Raw genomic sequence first — 22,241 nt, 5'->3', positions numbered from 1 at the left:
CTGAGCTTAAAGCAGCCAGGAAGGAAAAGAGAGCCACAAATGGGATTCTTGATTCGTGGACTAATATCTTATCTATCAAAATGACATGACCTATTAACCCATGGTTTTCTAAACATTTTTGTAAAGTGTAGTAGTACAGAGCCTGCACTTGGGTCCGTCAGCCAAGGGTTCAAATCATAATTCCAGTGCTGTGTGACCTTGATCAGGTTAACCAGAGTTTCTGATCTGTTTCCTCTTCTTTATGAGGATAATGCAGTGCATATAAGGAGAACGCTAAATAAATGTTAGTTCATTTTAGGGTGTTTTTGTTTTGTTTTGTTTTTTACTTTATATTTTGATAATAGATTGATGGGAATTTACAGAGAGATCTAAGGTACACAGTTTTTCCCAATGATTACATCTTCTGTAACTAGTACAAATCAAAACAAGAAAATTAACATTGGTAAAATAGTGCCTATAGTTCTTTGCCACTTTATCACATGTGTAGATTCATATATCCATCATCACAATCAAGATAGTTGTGTTCTTGTTTTATTCCATCACTACCAAAGCTCTCTTTGTAGTCATATCTACCCTTTCCTTTCCACATACTCCATCATCCTTAACTTCAGGCAAAGCACTAATCTCTATAATCCTGTTATTTTGAGAATATTATGTAAATGGAATCATTTATAAGTGACCTTTTGAAATTAGCTTTTTTCACTCAGAATGCTACTCTTAAGATCCATTCAATTTGTTGCATGTATTAATAGTTATTTCCCTTTTATTGCTGACTAGCATTCCATGGTATGGATATACCACAGTTTGGTTAATCATTAACTTCTTTAAGGAGATTTGGTTCTTTTCAAGTTTGAGGCTGTTTTGAATAACACTGAATTAAGCCAGTGTTCAGATTTTTTGTGGATTTAAGTTTATTCCATTGGAATGCCCAGGAGTGAGATTATTAATTCATATGATAAATGTTATGTTTAATTTTTAAGAAACTGCCAAACTATTTTATATTCCCACTGAGAATGTATGAGAGATCCAAAATAAAACACAGTGACAATAGCTTTGTACTCGTATCTCATCTTGATCTTAATTTGCATTTACCTGATGGCTAGTGATGTGGAACTTCTTATTGTGTGCTTATTTGCCATGTGTATATCCTCATTGGTGAAATGTCTCTTCATGTGTTTTGCCCATTTTCTAATTGGGATGTTTGTTATTTCATTGTTGAGTTTTGAGAGTTCTTTATATATTGTAGATATGAATCCTTTGTCAGATCTGTGCTCTGCAGTATTTTCTCCCAGTGTGTAGTGGTGTTTTGTTTTGTTTTTTTCATCTTCACAATTCATCTTTGTCTGTCCCTTGATCAGTAACAGATATTTTTTGTTATAGTAGCTATATAGTATCTTGATATTAGATAGAACAGTTCCTCTTTCTTTTCAGTACTGATTTAGCTACTATTGTACATTTGCCTTTCTATATAAATTTTGAAATCTTGTCTATATCTACAAAAAAATGTTGCTGGGATATTAGGAATTGTGTTAAACCCACAGCTCACATTAAGGAGAATTGACATCTTTACTACAGTGATTATCCCTATCCATAAACACTCTGTGTCTCTTCATTTATTTAGATGATTTTTGATTGCTCTCATCAGCATTTTGTAGTTTTCAGCATAAAAGTCCAATACATGTTTTGCTAGGTTTACACCTAAGTATTTCAGTTTGTTTGGAGCCAATTTCCAAATAGCTATAGGGCTATTCAAATTATTTCATACTGGATAAGTCCTAGTAGTTTGCACTTTTTGAGTAATTTGTTTCACTTGTTAAATTTCTGTGACTAGTGTTAGTATTCCTCTACTATCCTTTTGATGTCCATATCATCTGTAGTGCTCTTCCCTTTTTCATTCTTTGTTTGGTAAATTGTGTCTTCTCCTTTACCATCTTCAGTCTTGTTGAAGGTTTGTTAATTTTATTGGCCTTTTCAAATAACCAGCTTTTTGTTTGTTTGACTTTTCAGTTTTCAATTCCATTGTCTCTGCTCTTATATTTCTTATTTTCTGTCTCCTGTGAGGTTGAAATTGAAGACCGTGTTCCTTACGCTGCCTCCTTTAACATCTGGAAGGGAGAGCCTCCTCCTTACTACTGGTGGATGGTGTGGAAGTCTCTTGATACCTCTTGATACCTCCCTGGGTAATAGGGGCGTGGGTGTCTGTTTACTGCTTCCCATTGTTCTTCATTGACCCATTTAAGGAGTGAGGACAGAGGAGGTTACTGGTAGGCAGTAGTAAAAGTTCTGAGTGTCCAATAATCCTTTTTAACGCCTCCCCAGCATAGAGGTAGAGGAGTACCTCATTACTGTCATGGAGGGGCAAGATTCATGCTTTTCCCGTGGTCCCTGCTAATACTGCAGGGGGCCTCATTAGTGCCCAGTAAGGATAAAAGCCCCAGCTCCCCACCAGTCTTCTCTGACAGACACAGCAGTGTGTGGTTGGAGTACTTGGTTTCTGCTTGGCCAGGGTGGAAGTCTAGACTTCCCACTGGGCCTTTGCTGGTGGGAAAAGGAGCACAGTTTTATCTGTGGTGTTTTCCTGGAGTAGAGCAGTTATTGTCTAAAAGTTTTGTCTTGGTAGGCTGCCCATTTCCTGGTCCTTAGGATAAAGAGAGCAGGTTTCTGTGGGATTTTTTTGTTTATTTGTTTACACCTGTTGATATTCATAGGATGGTGACTTCATGACTGCCGACTTGGGAATATATGAGGCTAAAAGAAAATCCAGTGAACTCACCACTGTATCGTTCCTTGGGTCCTGAGGACTCTAGCTAGTCTGCTGCCTTCTCTCTACCTTTCAGTCTTCTTATGATTGTTTCATATAGAACACCTAGAGTTTTTAGCTGTATTTATATAGAGGAATAAGGAAAAATATGTTTACTCAATCTTACTCTTTTGTGAAATGCATTGTCACATAATTTGCAGATTTTTATTATTAATTCTTTGTTAGTAGCACATACTAGGTATATCATTCCCAGTTTGAACCTTGTCTTGTCACTTTCTTCATGGTAATCTTTTGGCTAGCTATAGTTCTGAATGTAAATGAAATCAAATTCATTAATCTTTCCCTTAATCTCTTGCTTTTTGTTTCTTGCTTTAGAAATTTATTCCTGCTCTAAGTTTACACAGATGTTCTCTTATATTTCTTTGTGAAAGTTTTAAGGTTCTTAATCTTTTAAAAGAACTCTCGTTTTTAATTGAGTAGTGATCTAATTCATCCCCCTCCCACTTTGGAGAACTGTAGCACCATGAAAAGTTCATCCCTTTTCCCATTGATCTCTAGTGCCACATCTACCATGTATAAAATGTACTTATATGTGAGCCTGTTTCTGGTATGTGTATTCTGTTCCACTTTTTTTTTAATCCTTACATAAATTTCACACCATTTTAATTACCATAGCTTTAGAATAAGTTCTTTACTTGGTAGGCATATCCCCCCAGCTTGTCAAAATTCTGTTGAAATTCCTGTTGGGATTATTAAAATTGCATTGAATCTATAAATATGTTTGGGGAGAATTGGTATCTTTACCATCATGAACATGGTTTTTCTTTACTTAGATATATTTTAATATTTCTAAATATAGCTTAACATTTTTCTCCAGAATGGCCTTATATATTTAAAACAATTACTTTTGAGTACTCAGTATATTTTTGTTACTACTGTAAAATGGGTTCTTTAATTTAAAAAATTTGTTTATTGCTAATATATATAAATGAAATTGACCTCTGGATTACTTTATATTCATTCTTATGCATTTCATTTTACAAAAAAAATGTACTTGGGAACCATATCAGTCTCCTTGGTACAAATTATAGCATCAAGTGAATATTAGATTTTTAAAATTTTAATCAAAAATTTAGATTTTAATTAATTCATAGTTACTACTTACTGTTTTACCAAGTACTATGAAAGATTATTCTCCCCACCCCCCCCACAAAAGAACATATTTGCACTTGTTAAAGGAAGCACAATAGTGTTTCTTAATCTCCCATGGAGATTTTAAGCAAAACAAGTATGTTTGTACTCCCCTTTCAGAAATCCTGGTCTGTACGTCCAGAGAAAACCTGAAGTCTCTATTTTTTAAAAAATCTCCACATGAGATTTTGAAAACCACTGCCGGGGAAGTTGCTAAACAATAAAAAGAGCAGCCTATGGGGTTATTGGAGGAGCATCTCATTTAAAATAAACTTATTCATTATTAAATAAACTAGGTGTGGGATATATCTATATGTGTACATAAACAATTGCTTTGTGTTAAGTAACAGCAGATATGACTTTGAAGAGAGTGGGCGTTGTAAAAGAACCCAGTTACAGTTTGAATGAGATGTGCTCATTTGTGTTTAGTATATTTATATTAAAACTTAGAATGAGAGCTCAGTTGGTGGTTGCCTGAGGTGTAAAGGGTCATGGGTGGGTGAAAGAATGAAGAGGGTCAAAAGGTACAAATTTCTAGTTATAAAATGAATAAGTCATTGGGTTGTAATGTACAGCCTGGTGACTGTAGTTAATGCCATATTACATATTTGAAAGTAGCTAGAAGAGTGGATCTTGAAAATTCTTATCACAAGAAGAAAACTTTTGTAACTATGCATGGTGACAGATGTTAACTGAACTTATTGCGGTGATCATTTTGCAGTTATATACAATCAAATCATTATGCTGTGCAAACCAAAAAAACTTAGAACACAATTTTGTTTTCCCCAGTTGGAGTCATTCGATGTCCAGTTTGCAGCCAAGAATGTGCAGAGAGACACATCATAGATAATTTTTTTGTGAAGGACACTACTGAGGTTCCCAGCAGTACAGTAGAAAAGTCTAATCAGGTAAGTGTACTAATTAATTCTTAAATGTTTTGCCTCCTCTTAATGAGGCAGCCTGAATTGTTGAAGGACTCTAAAAAGGTGTCTGACATTGACCATTATGTCTATCAAATTATGTAATATTTTAAAAGGTAATAAAGAATAATAAATAATTCATCTTATTGAATAAAACAGTGCCAATTCAGAAGCCTTGATTGTACCCCCACCTTCCCTATCCCTTCAGAGAAAACCATTATTCTATATTTGACAGTATTTCATTTTTTTGTAGCTTTACTGTGTATTGACAATTAGATTTTTTTATTTCAAGTCCCACCTTTTTCATTTTTTTCTGTTTTAATGATGAACTCTATAATGATATGACAGATTCCATGTCTTTGATCAGTATGGTTTCTGCATTTTAAGAACGTCTTCTTCTCTGCATGGTATTTCTTTGAAAGCCTCATTTAGTAACATTGTCCAGGGTGTTGGATTTAGAGACCCAATGGTGTTTTTCTTTTTTCCCCACTTCCATAACCCACATGTAGAACATTTCTATTGGCCCTTTCAATCTAAATGTCTGGTCGCTGGTGGGTGAATTGTAGTACTCTGGTGGAGGTGAGCTATGATTAATTCTGTACTGAAGTGTAGTGTATTAATCTACTTTTGAATCATGATTCATTGATGATTTCTCTAGGCATTTCCTTAAATTTGGAACATAAGATCTGTGAAGGAACAGAATCTGACAATGGAAAAAATGATTATTAATCTAAAATGTAAAAATCAAAAAAGTAATGTTTAGGACACTTCAGGAATCACATAGCTAAGTTTCTGTACTTTTCATTTTCAGTTTTTTGTTTCTTGGGGGAACTGTGGGAATTTAGGGTTCATTTAAAATGAATATAGCCATTACTAACTAAAATATCCCTTTTGGGGGTGCATGGGTAGCTCAGTTGGTTAGGCAGCCATCTCTTTATTTCAGCTCAGGTCATGATCTCAGGGTTGTGTGACTGAGCCCCATATGGGCATGGAGCCTGCTTGGAATTCTCTCTCTCCCTCTCCATCTGCCCTTTCCCCCTTCCATTGTGCACACTTGAACTCTCTCTCTCTCAAAATTTTTTTTAAATATCCCTTTTGTTTCAAAAGTATCCACAGTTCATGAAAGGCCAAAACAGGGCTTGGTGCAGGGAATAAACTTTCTAATTGTTGTGAAACCAGCTTTAAAGCATGAAAATGCAGTTATTTATTGAGGACAGTGTCAAGTACTTAACACCTCTGAAAGTTCCCCTGTGAATACCAATGATTTTTTTTTTTTTGTCTACTAGAGTGTCATGTCACTTTGCTTCATATGTGATTATGTTTATACTAGATATACTTTGTTAGTCATATCACTCACCAGTTATGCTTCATCAGATGAACTCTAAGTAGTGCATGTGAATGCTCAATCCAGAAAACTCAAAAGCAAAGCAGCATAAAAAATCAACAGGGTAGAGTTATGATCCTCTATGAATTGATGGTGATAAGAGATGAGTATTGAAGGGATTCTAATCTAAAGGACAAATTTAAGAGGCTGCTTTATGCCTCTGTATAATCAATTAGTTTTACTAAGTTTATCTACTCTGTTTTATCACAAAATAATCGGAAGAAGTTATAATCAATTAAACTAAAGATAGTCCAAATTGACATCTTCATTTTAGGTAAGTGAGGCTAGGGAGGTTGTTAAACCTGGTTCAGGAGTAGGGTACTTGAAGGGATATTTTGGGAATGAAGACAGGAGAGGTGATAATGTGGGATGAAGGAAGCACTAGGCAAGAGGTAATGAGAGCTGAACTAGCCTAGTACCAATAAGGAAGGGAAGGGGAGAAGTTACAGTCCACATAGGACTTGATATACCTGATTGGATGTGGAGGTGAAAGGGACCCCACTACCAGGATGGTAGGTACTTTTCACAGAGAGAAAGAGGGCAGGGAAGTAGATAGAGAATTGGTTTTGAATGTGATTGAATTTGCCTATAAGACTAAGGTAATGTCATCTGTGATCAAACTGGAGCTCTGGGGATAGTTTATAGCCGAAGATAAAGTTTTAAAAACTTTTTGTTACAGATAATTTTAAGCACTACCAAGAGAAGGGACAGTTTCACATAACAGACTCCCATGTACACATTACCTAGCTTAGTAGTCACGAACTCATTTTATGTTTAACCTGACACTCCCCCACATACACACACTATATTATGTTGAAGTTATTCCCAGGCATTATATCATCTAATCCATAAACCTTTCAGTATTTCTATGGAAAAATAATTTTTTTATAAATGTAACCACCATATTAATTTAACATATAAAAGAAATTTACAGTAATTCCTTAATATCATCAAACATTCAGTGATAATGTTGCTAATTGTTGTGGTTCTTTTTTTTAAAACAGTGGTTTGTTTCTGTAAGGATCCAGTAAGGCCTAAACAGTGCATTTGGTTGGTTTGTCTCAACCCTATCTTTTAATTAATCTCAAATTACCCCTTCACTTCAGTGGCTTTCTTTTTCCGCCCTTTTTAACATATTTGTTAGATAAACTGGGTGTTAGTCCTGTATAGTAAGCCTTATTCTGCCTTTTGCTGACCATCTTCATAAAGTCATTTAACATACTTTTCTGTCTCCTGTATTTTGTGTACACTGGCAGTAAAAATGTAGAGGCTGATTTAATTTCAGGTTCCACTGGGTGAGGGGGTATGAGAATACTTTCATCCATATGTCTGTGTGTACTTCAGTCAGGAGGCACAGGAGTTTGGTTGTCTTTCTTTTTCCTGATGTCAGTGGCCATAAATGATCGCTGCCATGATCCCGTATTATATTACGGCCTTGGAAAACTATGACCTTCTCATTCTGTCATGCCCCTGTATTTCTTAACTGGAAGAGAAACTGAAGGCTTCCTTCATTTATTCTTTGGTTATAAAGGAAAGGTAGGTTAAACACTGGATTCTTTTCCTTTAGTTGCTAATTTTTAGAGAGTAACTTAGTTTCTTAGCATTCTTCAGAGGTTGACTAATGAGTGGTGTGTTTGTATGTCATTATGAATTCGTGGGTTTTTAACATAAAATATGTTCTAGTAGTTGTTAGTGATGCTCCACTTGTGCCATCTTGGCAACAGGAGCCTCACATTGATTCCTGAGTCATGCTGATAAAATCACAGTAGTCAGTGCTGTCTCCCCTGCTTTCTGTTTTGACATATTGTTAGAGGCTTTGGTTCCTTTTAGTCAGAAATGGTATCTGGAGACCAGTATGGGTGCTGGGGATACTAATCACCATTGGGTTGGTCATTTGTCTAGGCCTTGCAGGAGAATGATTTAGCAAACACTTTTTATTGAAAAAAGAAAGTGACTACACTTTTCATGTTGAACACTGCGTGATGTATAGAATTTTTGAATCATAAAATTGTACACCTAAGACTAATATAACACTATGTTAATTACACTTGAATAAAAAAGAATAAACAAGTCTATCTGGCTTGGTCTTGAATTTAGGCCACATAGTGTCTCTTGGGGCACAGACAAGGATCCTCTCTAAGGCATCTTTTTTATTAAGAAGCTCATCAACCTCAAACACATGGAATTTTAAGGAACTACAGTAGAGTCTCTGAAATCTTTATTAAGGGAAAGGGATAAACAGAATACAAAGTAAGTATTAGGTGATAGAAAACTGTCAACCTTAGTAAGGAAACTAGTGTTTTTAAGAAGTCTAAGATTTTAGAAAAGTAATGGGTGCAAATTTTTAACAGAAAAGCAACCAACTTTAGTATTGGTGGTCAAAGTGTATTTACCAAGTGAACAAATTTCTGTAGCAAAAATGTGAGAAATGACCCCAGGAGCTCAGACAGCAAGTGGCTATTCTCTACACCAAAAAAACCTGAAACTGCATCCCCCTAGTGCCAAAACCACCAGCTGCTAGCATAAAAATTCAGTGTATAGATATTTGTTCTATATGATACCAAATGTCCAACTGTCATGTTTTTGTTGCTGTTATATTTCCACAGAACAGATTAATAGTTTGACCTGGTGTCCTACAGAGTATGTGAGAAATTAGGGTTGTAGCCATGCCTTCTGGGCTGTCCCATAAGATGACCAGGATCATCTCCAGTGCAACCAGTCTTTGAGGTTCTACCTTGACCCTGCTGAGGATCACAGAACGCTCCCCATTTCCCTTCCCTGCCCTGACTGTCATTTGAACAGCACCGAGAAGACTGCTCAATTATCAGGAGAGTGGTGGATCTGCTGAAAATTCAAATTCAGCAGAGGGAATAAAGTCTGCGATTACTAAATGTGAATGTATTCCACCCCTAAGCAAACTGACAGCCTGATTCGACGCTCATGAAAAGTTACTGAGGGAGGATATAACATCTAAGATTCCTGTAACTAGAAGACTTTAAGAAGAGAAATAGATTTCATTTGGCCCAATAGTGCGCTCTCCAAAGATAAAATGTGCTTCCATGTGAGGTAATGGGTGCCTAATTGTTGAAAATACACAAGCAGCAACTGCCTAGGAAGGAAAAAGCAAATATACCACAAGTATATATTGATATTTATAAGTCCAATTTAGATTTGTAGGTTTTACTTTTTTGATTTTATGTTTATCTCACTTATCTGACATTGGAAATCTTGGTACTCAATTACATTGACATAATTATTTTCTCCAAATATATCTACATTATAGGGTATATTGTATCGGTTTTGGTTCAATCAGGAGCCATCTTAATTCTTAAAATTAAGAGTTGTTAACTAGATACAGACTTGTTTACTGAAAGGATAAGTAAAAAATATTTAAAGTATCATAGAGATACCAAGTATAAAGAAGCAGCTCAGAGAACAAAGAGAAAAAGTTGGAATTAGTCAAAATTAGAGGAAGGGTCTTGTGGAACATCAGTTCAGACATCTGAAGAGGCAGTGCTGCTTGTCCCATGTTGGTGTCTGAGCGTTTGGCCTTGGGATTGCAGACCTCAGGAGCAGGAGTAGGCCTGTGGTGTCAATATCTCCAAAGCTGGTTCCATGAGGATTGGAAAAACTGCAAACTAGAGCTCAGTGCTGCTCTGGAAATGAAGTGCCTCTGCTGGAGTGAAGTAGCATTGATTGGCATGATGTTCACAGAAAATGCAAGCAAATAGCAAGACAGCTAAGATGATGAAGTACCTTCTTCCTCTGGCATTGCAGTCTCCCTCCAGCACCATCTGTTGTTAGAATCTAATGTGGAACCAGCTCATAAAGCATAAATACGGTTTTCAGAGTAAGAGTATGGAAGAACAGAGTTGGGCCTGAAAGTAGAAATTGTAGAGCTGTTTCTGTCAAAATAGAAAGCAAGGAAGACAGCAATTACTGCACGTATGCACTGGAGATAGTCAAATCATAATTTTTTTCAAGTTTTTATTTAAATTCCTGTTAGTTAACATACACTGTAATATTTTAAAGTTACTTGAAATAAATAATTCTCTGAACAGTCAAGCCACCCACTTGATAGGCAGATGCATTTGTTTCATTTGCTTTTGTTTTTTAGGGATTTAATTTTTGTAATTTTTAGGACTACATATAAAACATTCATAAAGTAAAATCTATAAAACACAGTGTATTGAGAGAACTCAAACTATGGCTGTTTAATCTACCCATGTACCTTATTTCTTCTCTACCCTATAGGTAACCATTTAATTTCCTTTATTCTTCCATTTAAAATATTTTATATATAATTTTAAGTAATTTTATGTTATTTTTAAAATATTAGCAAATGTTATTTCACCCATCCCCATCTTTCTTAGAAGAGCAGTAGCATGATTTGCTTTTCCACTTTGCTTTTTTTGTTTTACTTCATATACTATAGATCCCTCATTCTTTCTTATAGTGTGGAGATTAAATTTTGGGTGACATCCTTAAAGACAGGATAGCTGAAGCTAAGGGAGTGTAGATGAGACAGTTCCCAGATCTAACAAAAAATGTACAGAATTGGAGGAGGAAGGGGGAGGTGGGATCCAGAGGGCAATCAGGGAGATAAGAGGATCTGGAGGTATCAAGGAATCCAAATGATTTCTAGGAAGTAGGAGTCAATAATGTTAGAAAGGTTAAAGATGATAAGAGCTGGGAAAAGGCAGATTTGAATTAATGAAAATGTTATCCAGGTATTTGGAATTTGGCTAACGTAAAGCACTAACTGAGGGGAATTTTTTTTTTCCCCAGCCACAAAAGATAACATGAGGACTGCTTACATGTAACTTTAATATCTTTTCTCAGAGAATAGTGCCACCCTCTACACAGTTACAGAAGCTGGAAACAAAGGAGCTGTCCCTTCATCTCCCATATCCAGTGCATCCTCTGAACCAGTTTTGCCATCAGTCTTCCTCATTCATTCCCACTTCCACCTAAACCACTGAAAAAGCCTCTTACTTGTCTCTGCAGAAAGCACTTGCCCCTTTTATAATCTGTTCTCTATATCACAGTGACAGTGATTTTTAAAATTGCAAGTCTGGCCATGTCACTTACTTAAAAGCTTTTAGAAGACTTCTTCAGACAAGGACCAAAATTGCCATGTGATCATGCTTGATCTGGCCCCTCTGCCTGCCTTGCCCCTAGCTTCTTCTCTTGCCAGTCTTCCCTTGATCTCTGCACTTCAGTCATACTTTCTGTCCGTTCTTTGAGCCTGCTGTACTCTTCTTGCCAGAGGCTTTTGTACATGCTGTTCTGTCTGCCTAGAAGTCTTTTCATCAGTAATTGATGACTCAACTTTCATATCTTAGTGTTAATATGATCTCCTTAGAGAAAGCCTTGCCTGGGTAATCTCTCGCTTTCTCCAACACTCCAACCCCACTAAAATGAGATCAGTTTCCCCTATCATATGCTTTTATAGCTTCTCATACTTTTCCTTTATGGCACTTCTCAGTTTGTAATTACATATTGGTGTGATTCTTTCAGTAATGTTTGTGTGCCTCACATTTAATCTCAGCACTACTCAATAAAATCTGTTACTAACCTCACTTTAAAGATGAGCGTTCTAAGTAACCTGCCCAAGAACTACCTAGCTAATAAGTGGGGAATGGGGATATGAACGCACACTCCCATCTATGAGACTCGGTATCATAAGGGCAGGAACCATGTTTGCTTTTCCACATTGTTATATCCTCAGCACTTAGCATAGTGCCTGGAGTATTTGATATATTGAATGAAGGACAATGCCATATTTCCATTTCATATGTTTATAATTTAAAACATGTCAGTTTAAATTTACAAACACTGTTAAGATAACTGATAGAGGCAAGTATGATTGGTATATCAATTTTATATGACTAGTTGTTTGACCACCTTTGCATTTTTCTTAAAACTTGCTGTGACATGTTTCTCTTATTAGGTGTGTACAAGCTGTGAGGACAATGCAGAAGCTAATGGGTTTTGTGTAGAATGTGTTGAGTGGCTCTGTAAGACATGCATCAGAGCTCATCAAAGAGTGAAGTTCACAAAAGACCACACTGTGAGACAGAAGGAGGAAGTATCTCCAGGTAATAAATTGGTTTTAATCTCTTTTTGTCTCTATCCTTCCCACTCTTTTCTCTCTTCCTGTACTAACTTTGTTTTAATACACTTGTAAGCATTAAATGCACTCTTGTTTTTTAATATAAGGAGGTCTGTATTGTAATTGAAATTTGAATACTTAAAAATGTTAAATATGAATAGATACAGAATATTTCTGCCTTATATTCATACTCCCAACCCCTGCCCCCCCACTTCCTGTAAATGCTTTAATTTGGTGTAAATGTATAGCAAATGAAAAAAAAAGTTGCTTTTTAAACTTATGTTCTCTCATCAGTTCTCTTATTTCTAAGGTGTTGACAAGAGGTGGGCTTAACAAAAGTCTTATAACTCTTTCCCCTCTGATATTGTTGTGATAAACCTGGTTCATGATATTTGATAGGTAGATAACTAAAGAAGCTCTGTTTTTTATGTAATTTACGGCTTCTCAGTTTTTATTGTATTGCTTATAATGTAAAGTTTACTAATGTATTCTTTTATTGTAGTAAAATATATGTAACTTACAACTTGCCATTTAAACCATTTTTAAGTGTACAGTTCATTAAGGTAGTTCATTCAGTTCATTAGTGTATGGTGCATTAATGGCATTCACAGTGTTATGCAGCCATCACCACTGTTTCCAAAGTTTTTTCATCATCCCAGAAAGAAACAATACCCAATAAATAATAATGCTTATTCCCCCCTTTTCTCTGCCCCTGTGAACTTCTAATCTACTGTCTCTACAAATTTGCTTATTTCTGCAAGTGGAATCCTATACCTTTGTCCTTTGGTATCTGGCTTATTTCACTTATCACTATTTTCAGGGTTTATCCATGTTGTAGCATTTATCAAACTTCATTTGTTTTTATGGCTCATTAATATATTTTTGTTTGAAAATAATTTTTTGCTTTTAATCCAAGTCAACCAGTGTTTGTCTATTCAATATTCCAGGAACTTTGCTAAGCATTGGAGATGTAAATGAATCAAACAGATACTTTTGCCCCACAGAAGTTATAAGTATGATGAAGACTACAAACAAATTAGCAATCATAGTTTGTCCTCCTAAGTTCTATGAGAACACATGAAAGAAGCACCAAACTCAGATTTGGGGATTTAGGTTGGAGGCCAAATCTGGGGCTTGAAGGAGGAATAGAAGTTCATCACAGGAAGGAGAGGGGTAGGGAAAACTGAAGTACACACCCAGATTTCCAGAGGGAGACAGTTGAATGTAGCTGGAGAGTAAGATTCAGGAGAAGGAATCAGAGATGAGGCTAGGAGTCTGGTGACACGGGAAAAGGAGATATAATTTCTGAGGACACTAATGAGGAAAAGACAAAAGAGAAGAGGCCAGGTACAGATTCAGATAAATTGAATAGATAGTGCCTGAAAGAGTTCTCTTTTTTGGTGGTTCAGTCATCTATTGAAAAATTGAGCAGAGAAAATAAGATGAAAAGATCAGGAATGTGTGGGATACTTGAAATAACCCCGGTAAAAGAGAGCTCCAGCTTCAGAAACAGATTGTTTGGTAGCATCCAGGTTACATTTGATGTATAGGCCTTAAAACTTCCTCCATTGGGCAGCGCCTGTGTGGCTTAGTCTGTTAAGCATCTGCCTTCCGCTCAGGTCGTGATCCTGGGGCCCTGGGATCGTGTCCCACATCCGGCTCCCTGCTACGAGGGGAGCCTGCTTCTCTCTCTGCCTCTGCCTCTCTCTGTCTCTCATGAATAAATAAACAAAATCTTTTAAAAAAATAAATAAAAAATAAAACTTCCTCCTTTGGACCTCAGCAGTATGCATGTGGGTATAGAGAAGAATTGAACTTATTTAGGGTTGGAGTTTAGCGGCATAGGTGTTGCAGAAGTTCAGTAGAATGAGAGGTACAAATCATGGCATTTACTAAATGAAGGATTTTTTTTTTTTAACTGTATAAAGGAAATGAAGTTGATAGTGTCAGTTGATAGAGTGAAAGAAATTGTTAGGAGATCTTTGAGGCACAGTAAGAGTAGTTAACTAAGAATTAGAAGGTTAGAAAGTAGAAATTATTAGAGTGGATGTTTGAATTTATGATTGTAGAAATGGAACAGTTATGGACAATCAAAAGTCTAGGGTGGGACCATGATGTGAGGAGCTAAAATGGAGTATAGGTGTCTGGAGATAGAAAGTCTGAGAGCCTTGTTTTTATGTGGTAATCTATGTGGATTTCTAAATCATCCAGAGTGATGGTGACACTGAAGACTAGGAGGATAACCAAGTCAGGATCTAAATTCTTCAGTAAGTAAAGGAAGTCTATAAATGGGTGATATGATGTTCTAATTACCTAAATCAGAAGCTCTATAGTTACTGTTGAAGAGCAGGCACAAACCCAGAAGCCAATTAAAGATGTATGGTCACTCTATCTACTGTGATGCCTACATGGCATGCACATCAAGGAGAAGGGTACAGGGAAGCTGTGAAGATATTCACATTAGTAATACTAAGCCATTGTTGCATTGCTAGAATTAATTGCATTTGGTCTTGATGTGTTGTGCTTTTAATAGTCTTTTACTATATTGCTAATTTTCTCTAGTTATTTTCCTTCTTCCATATGAGTTTTATGCATTTTTGCCTGCTTTTTTTTTTCTTAACATATATTGCATTATTTGTTTCAGAGGTACAGATCTGTGATTCAACAGTCTTGCACAATTCACAGCATTCACCATAGCACATACCCTCCCCAATGTCTACACCCAGCCACCCCATCCCTCCCTTTTGCCTGCTTTTTGATCTGACTAGATAGTAGGTTATCTTTTTGTTTTTATCCACAGAAACGGCTCTGAAATTTATTTATCTAATTATCCTTTATATATTTTAGTTCATTATTTTTATCTTTAATTTCTCCAGCTTACCCTGATTTTAAAGTTCTATTACTAACTTATTTGACATAAATACTTGATACTTATTTTTATCTTTTGTAGAATTAATAAGTGTTTAAAGCTTGATATAATCTGCCACTTAGATTTCTACTATTTTTTAAATATTCTGCATATATGGGGGCACCTGGCTGGTTCAGTGAGTAGAGCATGCAGCTCTTGATCTCAGGATCATGAGTTCAAGCCCCACGTTGGAACCTACTTAATTAGAAGAAAAAAAAAAATCTATTCTGCATTTATGACCATGCAGTTGAAGATATACAAATTTTTGCATTTGTTATTTTCTGGTTCGGTAGATTATAAATAATGATATGGAAAGAAGGCCATGATGTATATTAAATGCAAAAAGCAAGTTGCTTAACAGTGTGATTATTATGAACCCAAGAATTCATTAAAAGGAAAAAGGAAAATGTTCCCATTACTTGGATTTTTTTGTTTCCTGTTTCAACTTCACAGTTTTATTATGATCAGAAAATGTGAGTCTGTGAACTCATTCTGTGTGCTGGCATACATGTAAGATTTTGTAAATATTGATAGTACAACTGAGCCTTGAATAGCATGAGGCTTGAGGGGTGCTGACCCCTGTGCAGTCGAAAATCCATGTAAACCTTTGACTCCCCAATACTTAACAACTTAACTACTACTAATAGCCTACTGTTGACCAGAAACCTTACTGGTAACAGTCAATTACACACTTTTTTAAAAAAAAATTTATTTGGTTGGGAGAGAGCATGCGAGTACGCATACACACGCATGCGTGCATAAGTGGGGAGAAGGGCAGAGGGACAAGCAGACTCTACGCTGAGCAGGGAGCTCAACTCAGGGCTGGATCCCAGGACTCTGAGATCATGATCTGATTTGAAGTCAGATGCTTAATCAGCTAAGCCATTCAGGTGCCCCAGAACACATTTACACATTTTGTAGGAAGTGTGTGTGGGAGTGTGTGTGTGTGTATTGTATACTGTGTTCTTACAAAGTAAGCTAGAGAAAAGAAAATGTTAAGAAAGCCATAAGGAAGAAAAAATATGTTTACAGTAACTGTACTGTATTTATCAAGAAAAATCATGTGTAAGTGGACCCGTGCACTTAAAACCCATGGTGTTCAAGGGTCAACTGTATATGAAATGTCAGATAAATAAAATTTATATTTAAAAGAGAAACCATAAAATTTCACTTATAAGAAAAAAAGTAAACATTTTTATAATTAGGGAAAAGCCTTTCTAAAAGAGGTTCTCTAAAACTAAAGCCACAAAAAATAAAAACAGATTAATTTTTCTATAAAATGTGTTAAGGATCTACTTAGAAAAATACCATAAACTAAGTCAGACTGGAGGAAATATTTCTAAAATCTTTGGCAAGCAGTATTATCAAATGTGTCTACAAATTGGTAAGAAAGACAATTGGATGGAAAAATGGCAGAGGTTATGAACAGACAGTTCTTAAGAGAAATACAAATGATTGATGAATGTGAAAAGTTGTTCTATCTCAGTTATTAAAGAAATATGTCCAAATGTAGTGAAATCTTTTTTTTTGTAAGATTGGCAAAGATTAAAAATACTGACAAAATGCTGTTAGTAATGTAGGTAATAGCCACTCTACGCTGGTAAGAGTACAAATTGGTACAATTTTTTTTTGGAGGATCATGTACTTATATTTGTATAAATCACCCTTTGACCCAACAATTCTGCTACTAGGAATTTATCTGTGGAAACATTCAATGACTTATACATTTCATATGTTTATTTCAGCATTATCATACAATATTGAAAAATGAGAAACATTCAAACGTCCACTGCAAGGGTTATATTCATTTGATGAAATACTGTGCAGTTAATAAATAAATTGATATATTTACTAACCCAGAAAGGTATCTAAGAGGGGCACCTGGCTGGCTCAGTCGGTGAAGCATCCAACTCTTGATTTTGGGTCTCAGGTCATGATCTGAGGGGTTGTGAGCCCCACGTCTGGCTCCACACTCAGCGTGGAGTGGGCTTGAGATTCTCTCATTCCCTCTGCCCCTCCCCCCTGCTCCAATGTGTGAGCGCGCACATGCGTGTGCGCGCGCTCTCTTTCTCTCTCTCAAACTAAAACAAAATAGGAAAGGTATCTAAGAGTTCTTAAGTAAAGAAATCTTATAAGGTAGTGTGTGTAATGCCATTTTTTTAAATTTTATAAAAGAAAGTACCTACTAATGTATGTAGTTATATACATAGAAAAACAACCAGATGAACACATAACAGGTTATTAATAGTGGGTATTGCTGGAAGTGGAATTATTTCTGAAATGTTTGGATTTTACCTTTGATTATTAGTGACATAACTGATGTTTACTGTTTAATCAATAATTATATTTATTTGTATTCTTTTTTTTATTTATTTAACATTATAACATAAGCATTGCTCAGTTTTATTGTCACTCTGGGTAACTATTCAGAAGTTATATGGCTGGACCCCAGTGTTTATAGCAGCAATGTCCACAATAGCCAAACTACGGAAAAAGCCCAGATGTCCATCGACAGATGAATGGATAAAGTAGATGTGGTATAGATATACAATGGAATATTATGCAGCCATCAAAAAATTGAAATCTTATCATTTGCAATAACATGGATGGAATTAGAGGGTATTATGCTAAGCGAAATAAGTCAATCAGAGAAAGACAATTATCATATGATCTCACTGATATGTGGAATTTGAGAAACAAGGCAGAGGATCACAGGGGAAGAGAGGAAGAAATGAAACAAGAAGAAACCAGAGAGGGAGACAAACCATAAGAGACTCTTGTTTCTTTCTTTTTTTTTTTTTTTAAGAATTTTATTTATTTGACAGAGAGAGACGCAGCGAGAGAGGGAACACAAGCAGGAGGAGTGGGAGAGGGAGAAGCAGGCTTCCCACCAAGCAGGGAGCCTGATGCGTGGCTTGATCCCAGGACCCCGGGATCATGACCTGAGCCGAAATCAGACACTTAACGACTGAGCCACCCAGGCACCCCCATAAGAGACTCTTAATCTCAGGAAACAAACTGAGGGTTGCTGGAGTGGAGAGGGGTGAGGGGACGGGGTGGCTGGGTGATGGACACTGGGGAGATTATGTGTTGTGGTGAGTGCTGTGTATTTGTAAGACTGATGAATCACAGACCTGTACCCCTGAAACAAATAATACATTATATTTTAATAATTAAAAAAAAATTGAAAAATGTTATATGGTTGGGGCGCCTGGGTGGCTTAAGTTAAGCATGGACTCTTGATTTCAGCTCGGGTTGTGGTCTCAGGGTTGTGAGATCCAGACCCCTGTCCTGCTCTCTCCCTCTCCCTCTGCCCCCACCCCCACTTGTGTGCTCTCTCTTAAAAAGAAAGAAAATTAAAAAGAAGTTACATGGAGGACTATAGTATATAGTGAAAACTTTATGATTATTTCTGTGTTAATGGGTACCATACCCTCTGTAAGGATTTTTTACAGAAGTGGGAAAATAACTTTTCCATCACACTGTTTATACATTTTTATTAGATTTTCTGAATTCCATTTAAAACTATCTCCTCCCATATTTGGAGTAGAAAACATCCAGTTGATTCACACTCACTTACCTGGATTATTTTCTTAAGACTTTTTAATTTCATAAAGCATATTTTTAACTATATACTTTCTTTTTCTCCTGAGTTAATTTGAATTTCTGGGAAGAAAATCTTATTTATCTTTTCCTTCTAAAATGCTGAGAATACTTAATATTTTATTTCTTTTTTTTAATTGAAATATAGTTGACACACAATGTTACATAAGTTTCAGATGTACAACATAGTGATTTGACAAGTCTATATATTATGCTGTGCTGACCACAAGCAAAGCTACCATCTGTCACCATACGATGCTATTTTAATATATATAAAGCCTAGTAGTAGTGATAGTGTCAGAAACTGTTTATAGCTATTTTATATCTCAGTAGATTCGAATTTAAATTAGTAGTAATTATGTAGTGTTCAGTTACATTAATTTTCTTCTTTTTGCCTCCCATTGTTTCTGCAGAGGCAGTTGGTGTGACCAGTCAGCGACCAGTGTTTTGTCCTTTTCATAAGAAGGAGCAGCTGAAGCTTTACTGTGAAACATGTGATAAACTGACATGCCGGGACTGCCAGTTATTAGAGCATAAAGAGCATAGGTACTGGCATCTTTAATTATATATTTATATTTATAATAAGCTTTATGAGGAATAGAGGACTGCTGGCACCCCAGCCAAATGGCAGTCAGCAAAAAAGTTTTGTTTGGCCAGCAATATGTTGGCTTGTTCCAGGATTTTTCAACTTAGGTGCTATTAATAGTTGTTGTGGGGGCATTTCTGGTTCATTGTATGGTGTTTAGCTGCATCTTTGACCTGTATTCACTAGATTCCAGTAACATCCTCCCAGTTGTGACAAACAAAAATGTCTCCGGATGTTCCCAAATGCCCTACAGAACAAAATCACCCTGAGTTGAGAACCACTGACCTACACACTATTGGAAAATAAATGTAATTTGTTGCCAAATTGTTGTTTGTAAAATGAGGAGATTTTACAATAAGAAAAAAAATTTAGATCTTTGGATTTGGAACCTGTTATGGCTTTGGGCCCCATACACTTGCATGTCAGCATTTGGGTGGAATTCATTTTAGTGTTCTGTAGAACGAGGCATGCCTTTCCCAATTCATTATAGTTCCTACCAAAGCTTATTTTTAAATCTGACCTCCCATAGGCATTTGAGTCAGCAACCACTGATTTATTTAAAATAGTAAGATTCTGGGGGCACCTGGGTGGCTCAGTCGTTAAGCATCTGCCTTCGGCTCAGGTCATGGTCCCCGGGTCCTGGGATCGAGCCCCTCATCGGGCTCCCTGCTCGGCAGGAAGCCTGCTTCTCCCTCTCCCACTCCCCCTGCTTGTGTTCCCTCTCTCACTGTGTCTCTGTCAAATAAATAAATAAAATCTTTAAAAAAATAAATAGTAAGATTCTGATTGATACAAATAAAATTGCTTAAAATGGTCTAGGCTCACAAACTGCTGGTTATCACAGGAGAGGTGGGTGGGGGGATGGATTAAATAGTGATGGGGATTAAGGTGTGCACTTTTTGTGATGAGCACTGGATGTTGTATGTAAGTGTTGAATCACTAAATTGTACACCTGAAACTAATATTATTTACTGTATGTTAACTGCAATTTAAATAAAAACTAAAAAAAAAAAAAAGAAAGAAAGAAAAATTGGTCTAGGGTTCCAATAATGACAGACTAGGCAATTTAGACCAAACCATACCAGTGAGAATAACTAGAAAACCTGGACAAAATATAGAAGTCATTGATAAAAAATTTTTAGAGCTTATTAGTAAAAAATTACTAGATCAGGTTGGAGTGGGAACGGAGAATGATAAGAGCTTTTTTTCCCCTTTGAGGCATTGACCAGGAGATTGGGGAACACTTCTGATAGGCCACAGGGCTGGGAAGATAGGAATTGGAGTTCAGGGATTACAGGGGTGGAAGGCTTCTCCTTGCCTTGATTTGGAATCCTGAAAGTCTACACTATTACAGTAAAGATGAACTAGCTACTATACTAAATAGTTCCTGACTGGGACTGAAGCCTCAGCATCAAATTTTTTTAGTACCCAGACAGTAAATTGATATCATACTGCTGGTGCCCTGGTAGAATCGAATGTAAATCCTTCCTGAAGAGAGGAAACATCATCTTCTGCCTTAGATTTATTCAGTAATGAATTTTGCAAAATTGTCCAACACATAATTAGAAGTAATCGAGTATTCTAGGAGATTAAACATAGTGAACAAAATCTAGCAGATACAACAAATAATATAAAAAGACCCTTAGGGCTACATCTTTCTATACTGAAGATAAGAGACAAAATGGAAAATTTGGGTAGAGAACTGAAAACTATAAAAAAGAATGAGATGGAAAATCCAGAATTGAAAATTGCCATAACTGAAAATAACTCATTAGTGGCCGTAACAGATTTGACATAGCAGGAAGTGAGAATTAATGAACTAGAAGAAAAGTAAGAAAATATCCAGAATGAAGCATGGTAAGTAGAAGGATGAAAGTAGAAGTAGTAGTAATACAGGGTGTAACTGGGGCCCAAGAAGAGAGAAGGGGGAGGGAACGGGAAGGAAGCAACATTTAAGGACAGAATATAATGGCTTAGAATGTGGTAATACTGAAGAAAGATGTCTAGCCCATGTTAAGGAAGCCCCATAAATCCCCAGCAGGATAAAAAGAAATATTTTTAAGGTACAAAAAGAAAATAATTACAGAACTAAAATTTTATACTCCATTTTTTAAAATGAAGATTAATGAAAGACATTTTCAGACAAAATAAACTAGGATAATAAATCCCCAGTAAAACCTCACTAAAGTATACCTTAGGCAAAAGAGAAATGGTTGTTAATGCATGGTGGAATGAAGAGCAATTAAAAAGGTTAAGGATGAGTAAATCTGGGTACATGTTGACATAGGTAACAAAAATGTTTTATTGGTATGTGTCGTGTGTGTGTTTTGTGTATTACACAACAGACATGTTAGGAGGATATGGAATTCGTGTTCTAAGACTCAAAAGGGTAAAAAAGTACAAATTAATATTAGATGGTGAGTCCAGATCTGTATTTTGTAATGCCTAGAGTAGTCACTAAAAGAATAGTAAAAATGTCTGTGATTATCAGAGTTAACAGAGAGGGGAAGTGGAGTAATTAATCAGTCTGAACATAGGCCAAAAAAAGACAACAGATGGGATTTAATAAGGACTTGGTAAGTTGGTAAATCTATAAGTATATTTGTAATTATAATAAGTGTAAATGGATAAAATGTTCCAAATTAAAAGATTTCATCCTGGGTAAGAAAGAGAATAGAAAATCTGCTATTTACTGTTTTTATAAGAACAACAACTGAAACCTAAGTATATGGAAAGAATATTAGGAAAAGATGCACTACATAAACACTAAGCA

The 22,241-nt window shown here is 36.0% G+C and overlaps 1 protein-coding gene across 2 annotated transcripts in view; it reads left to right on the top strand.

The window, feature by feature from the left end:
• Positions 1-22,241, top strand: part of TRIM24 (tripartite motif containing 24) — a 96,682-nt gene that overhangs the window by 32,039 nt on the left and 42,402 nt on the right. For both annotated transcript variants that reach the window (XM_006740391.3, XM_006740390.3), the window contains exons 2-4: positions 4,742-4,860; positions 12,210-12,357; positions 19,296-19,428. In XM_006740391.3, coding sequence (XP_006740454.1) covers positions 4,742-4,860; positions 12,210-12,357; positions 19,296-19,428 — 400 coding nt within the window. The remainder of the gene's footprint in view (positions 1-4,741; positions 4,861-12,209; positions 12,358-19,295; positions 19,429-22,241) is intronic.

The sequence above is a fragment of the Leptonychotes weddellii genome, chromosome 12 (genome assembly GCF_054177405.1).
Source record: "Leptonychotes weddellii isolate Sample4059 chromosome 12, ASM5417740v2, whole genome shotgun sequence".
NCBI lineage: Eukaryota > Metazoa > Chordata > Mammalia > Carnivora > Phocidae > Leptonychotes > Leptonychotes weddellii.
The sequence above is the reverse complement of the archived record's forward strand: the minus strand, read 5'-3'. Positions and strand labels throughout refer to the sequence as shown.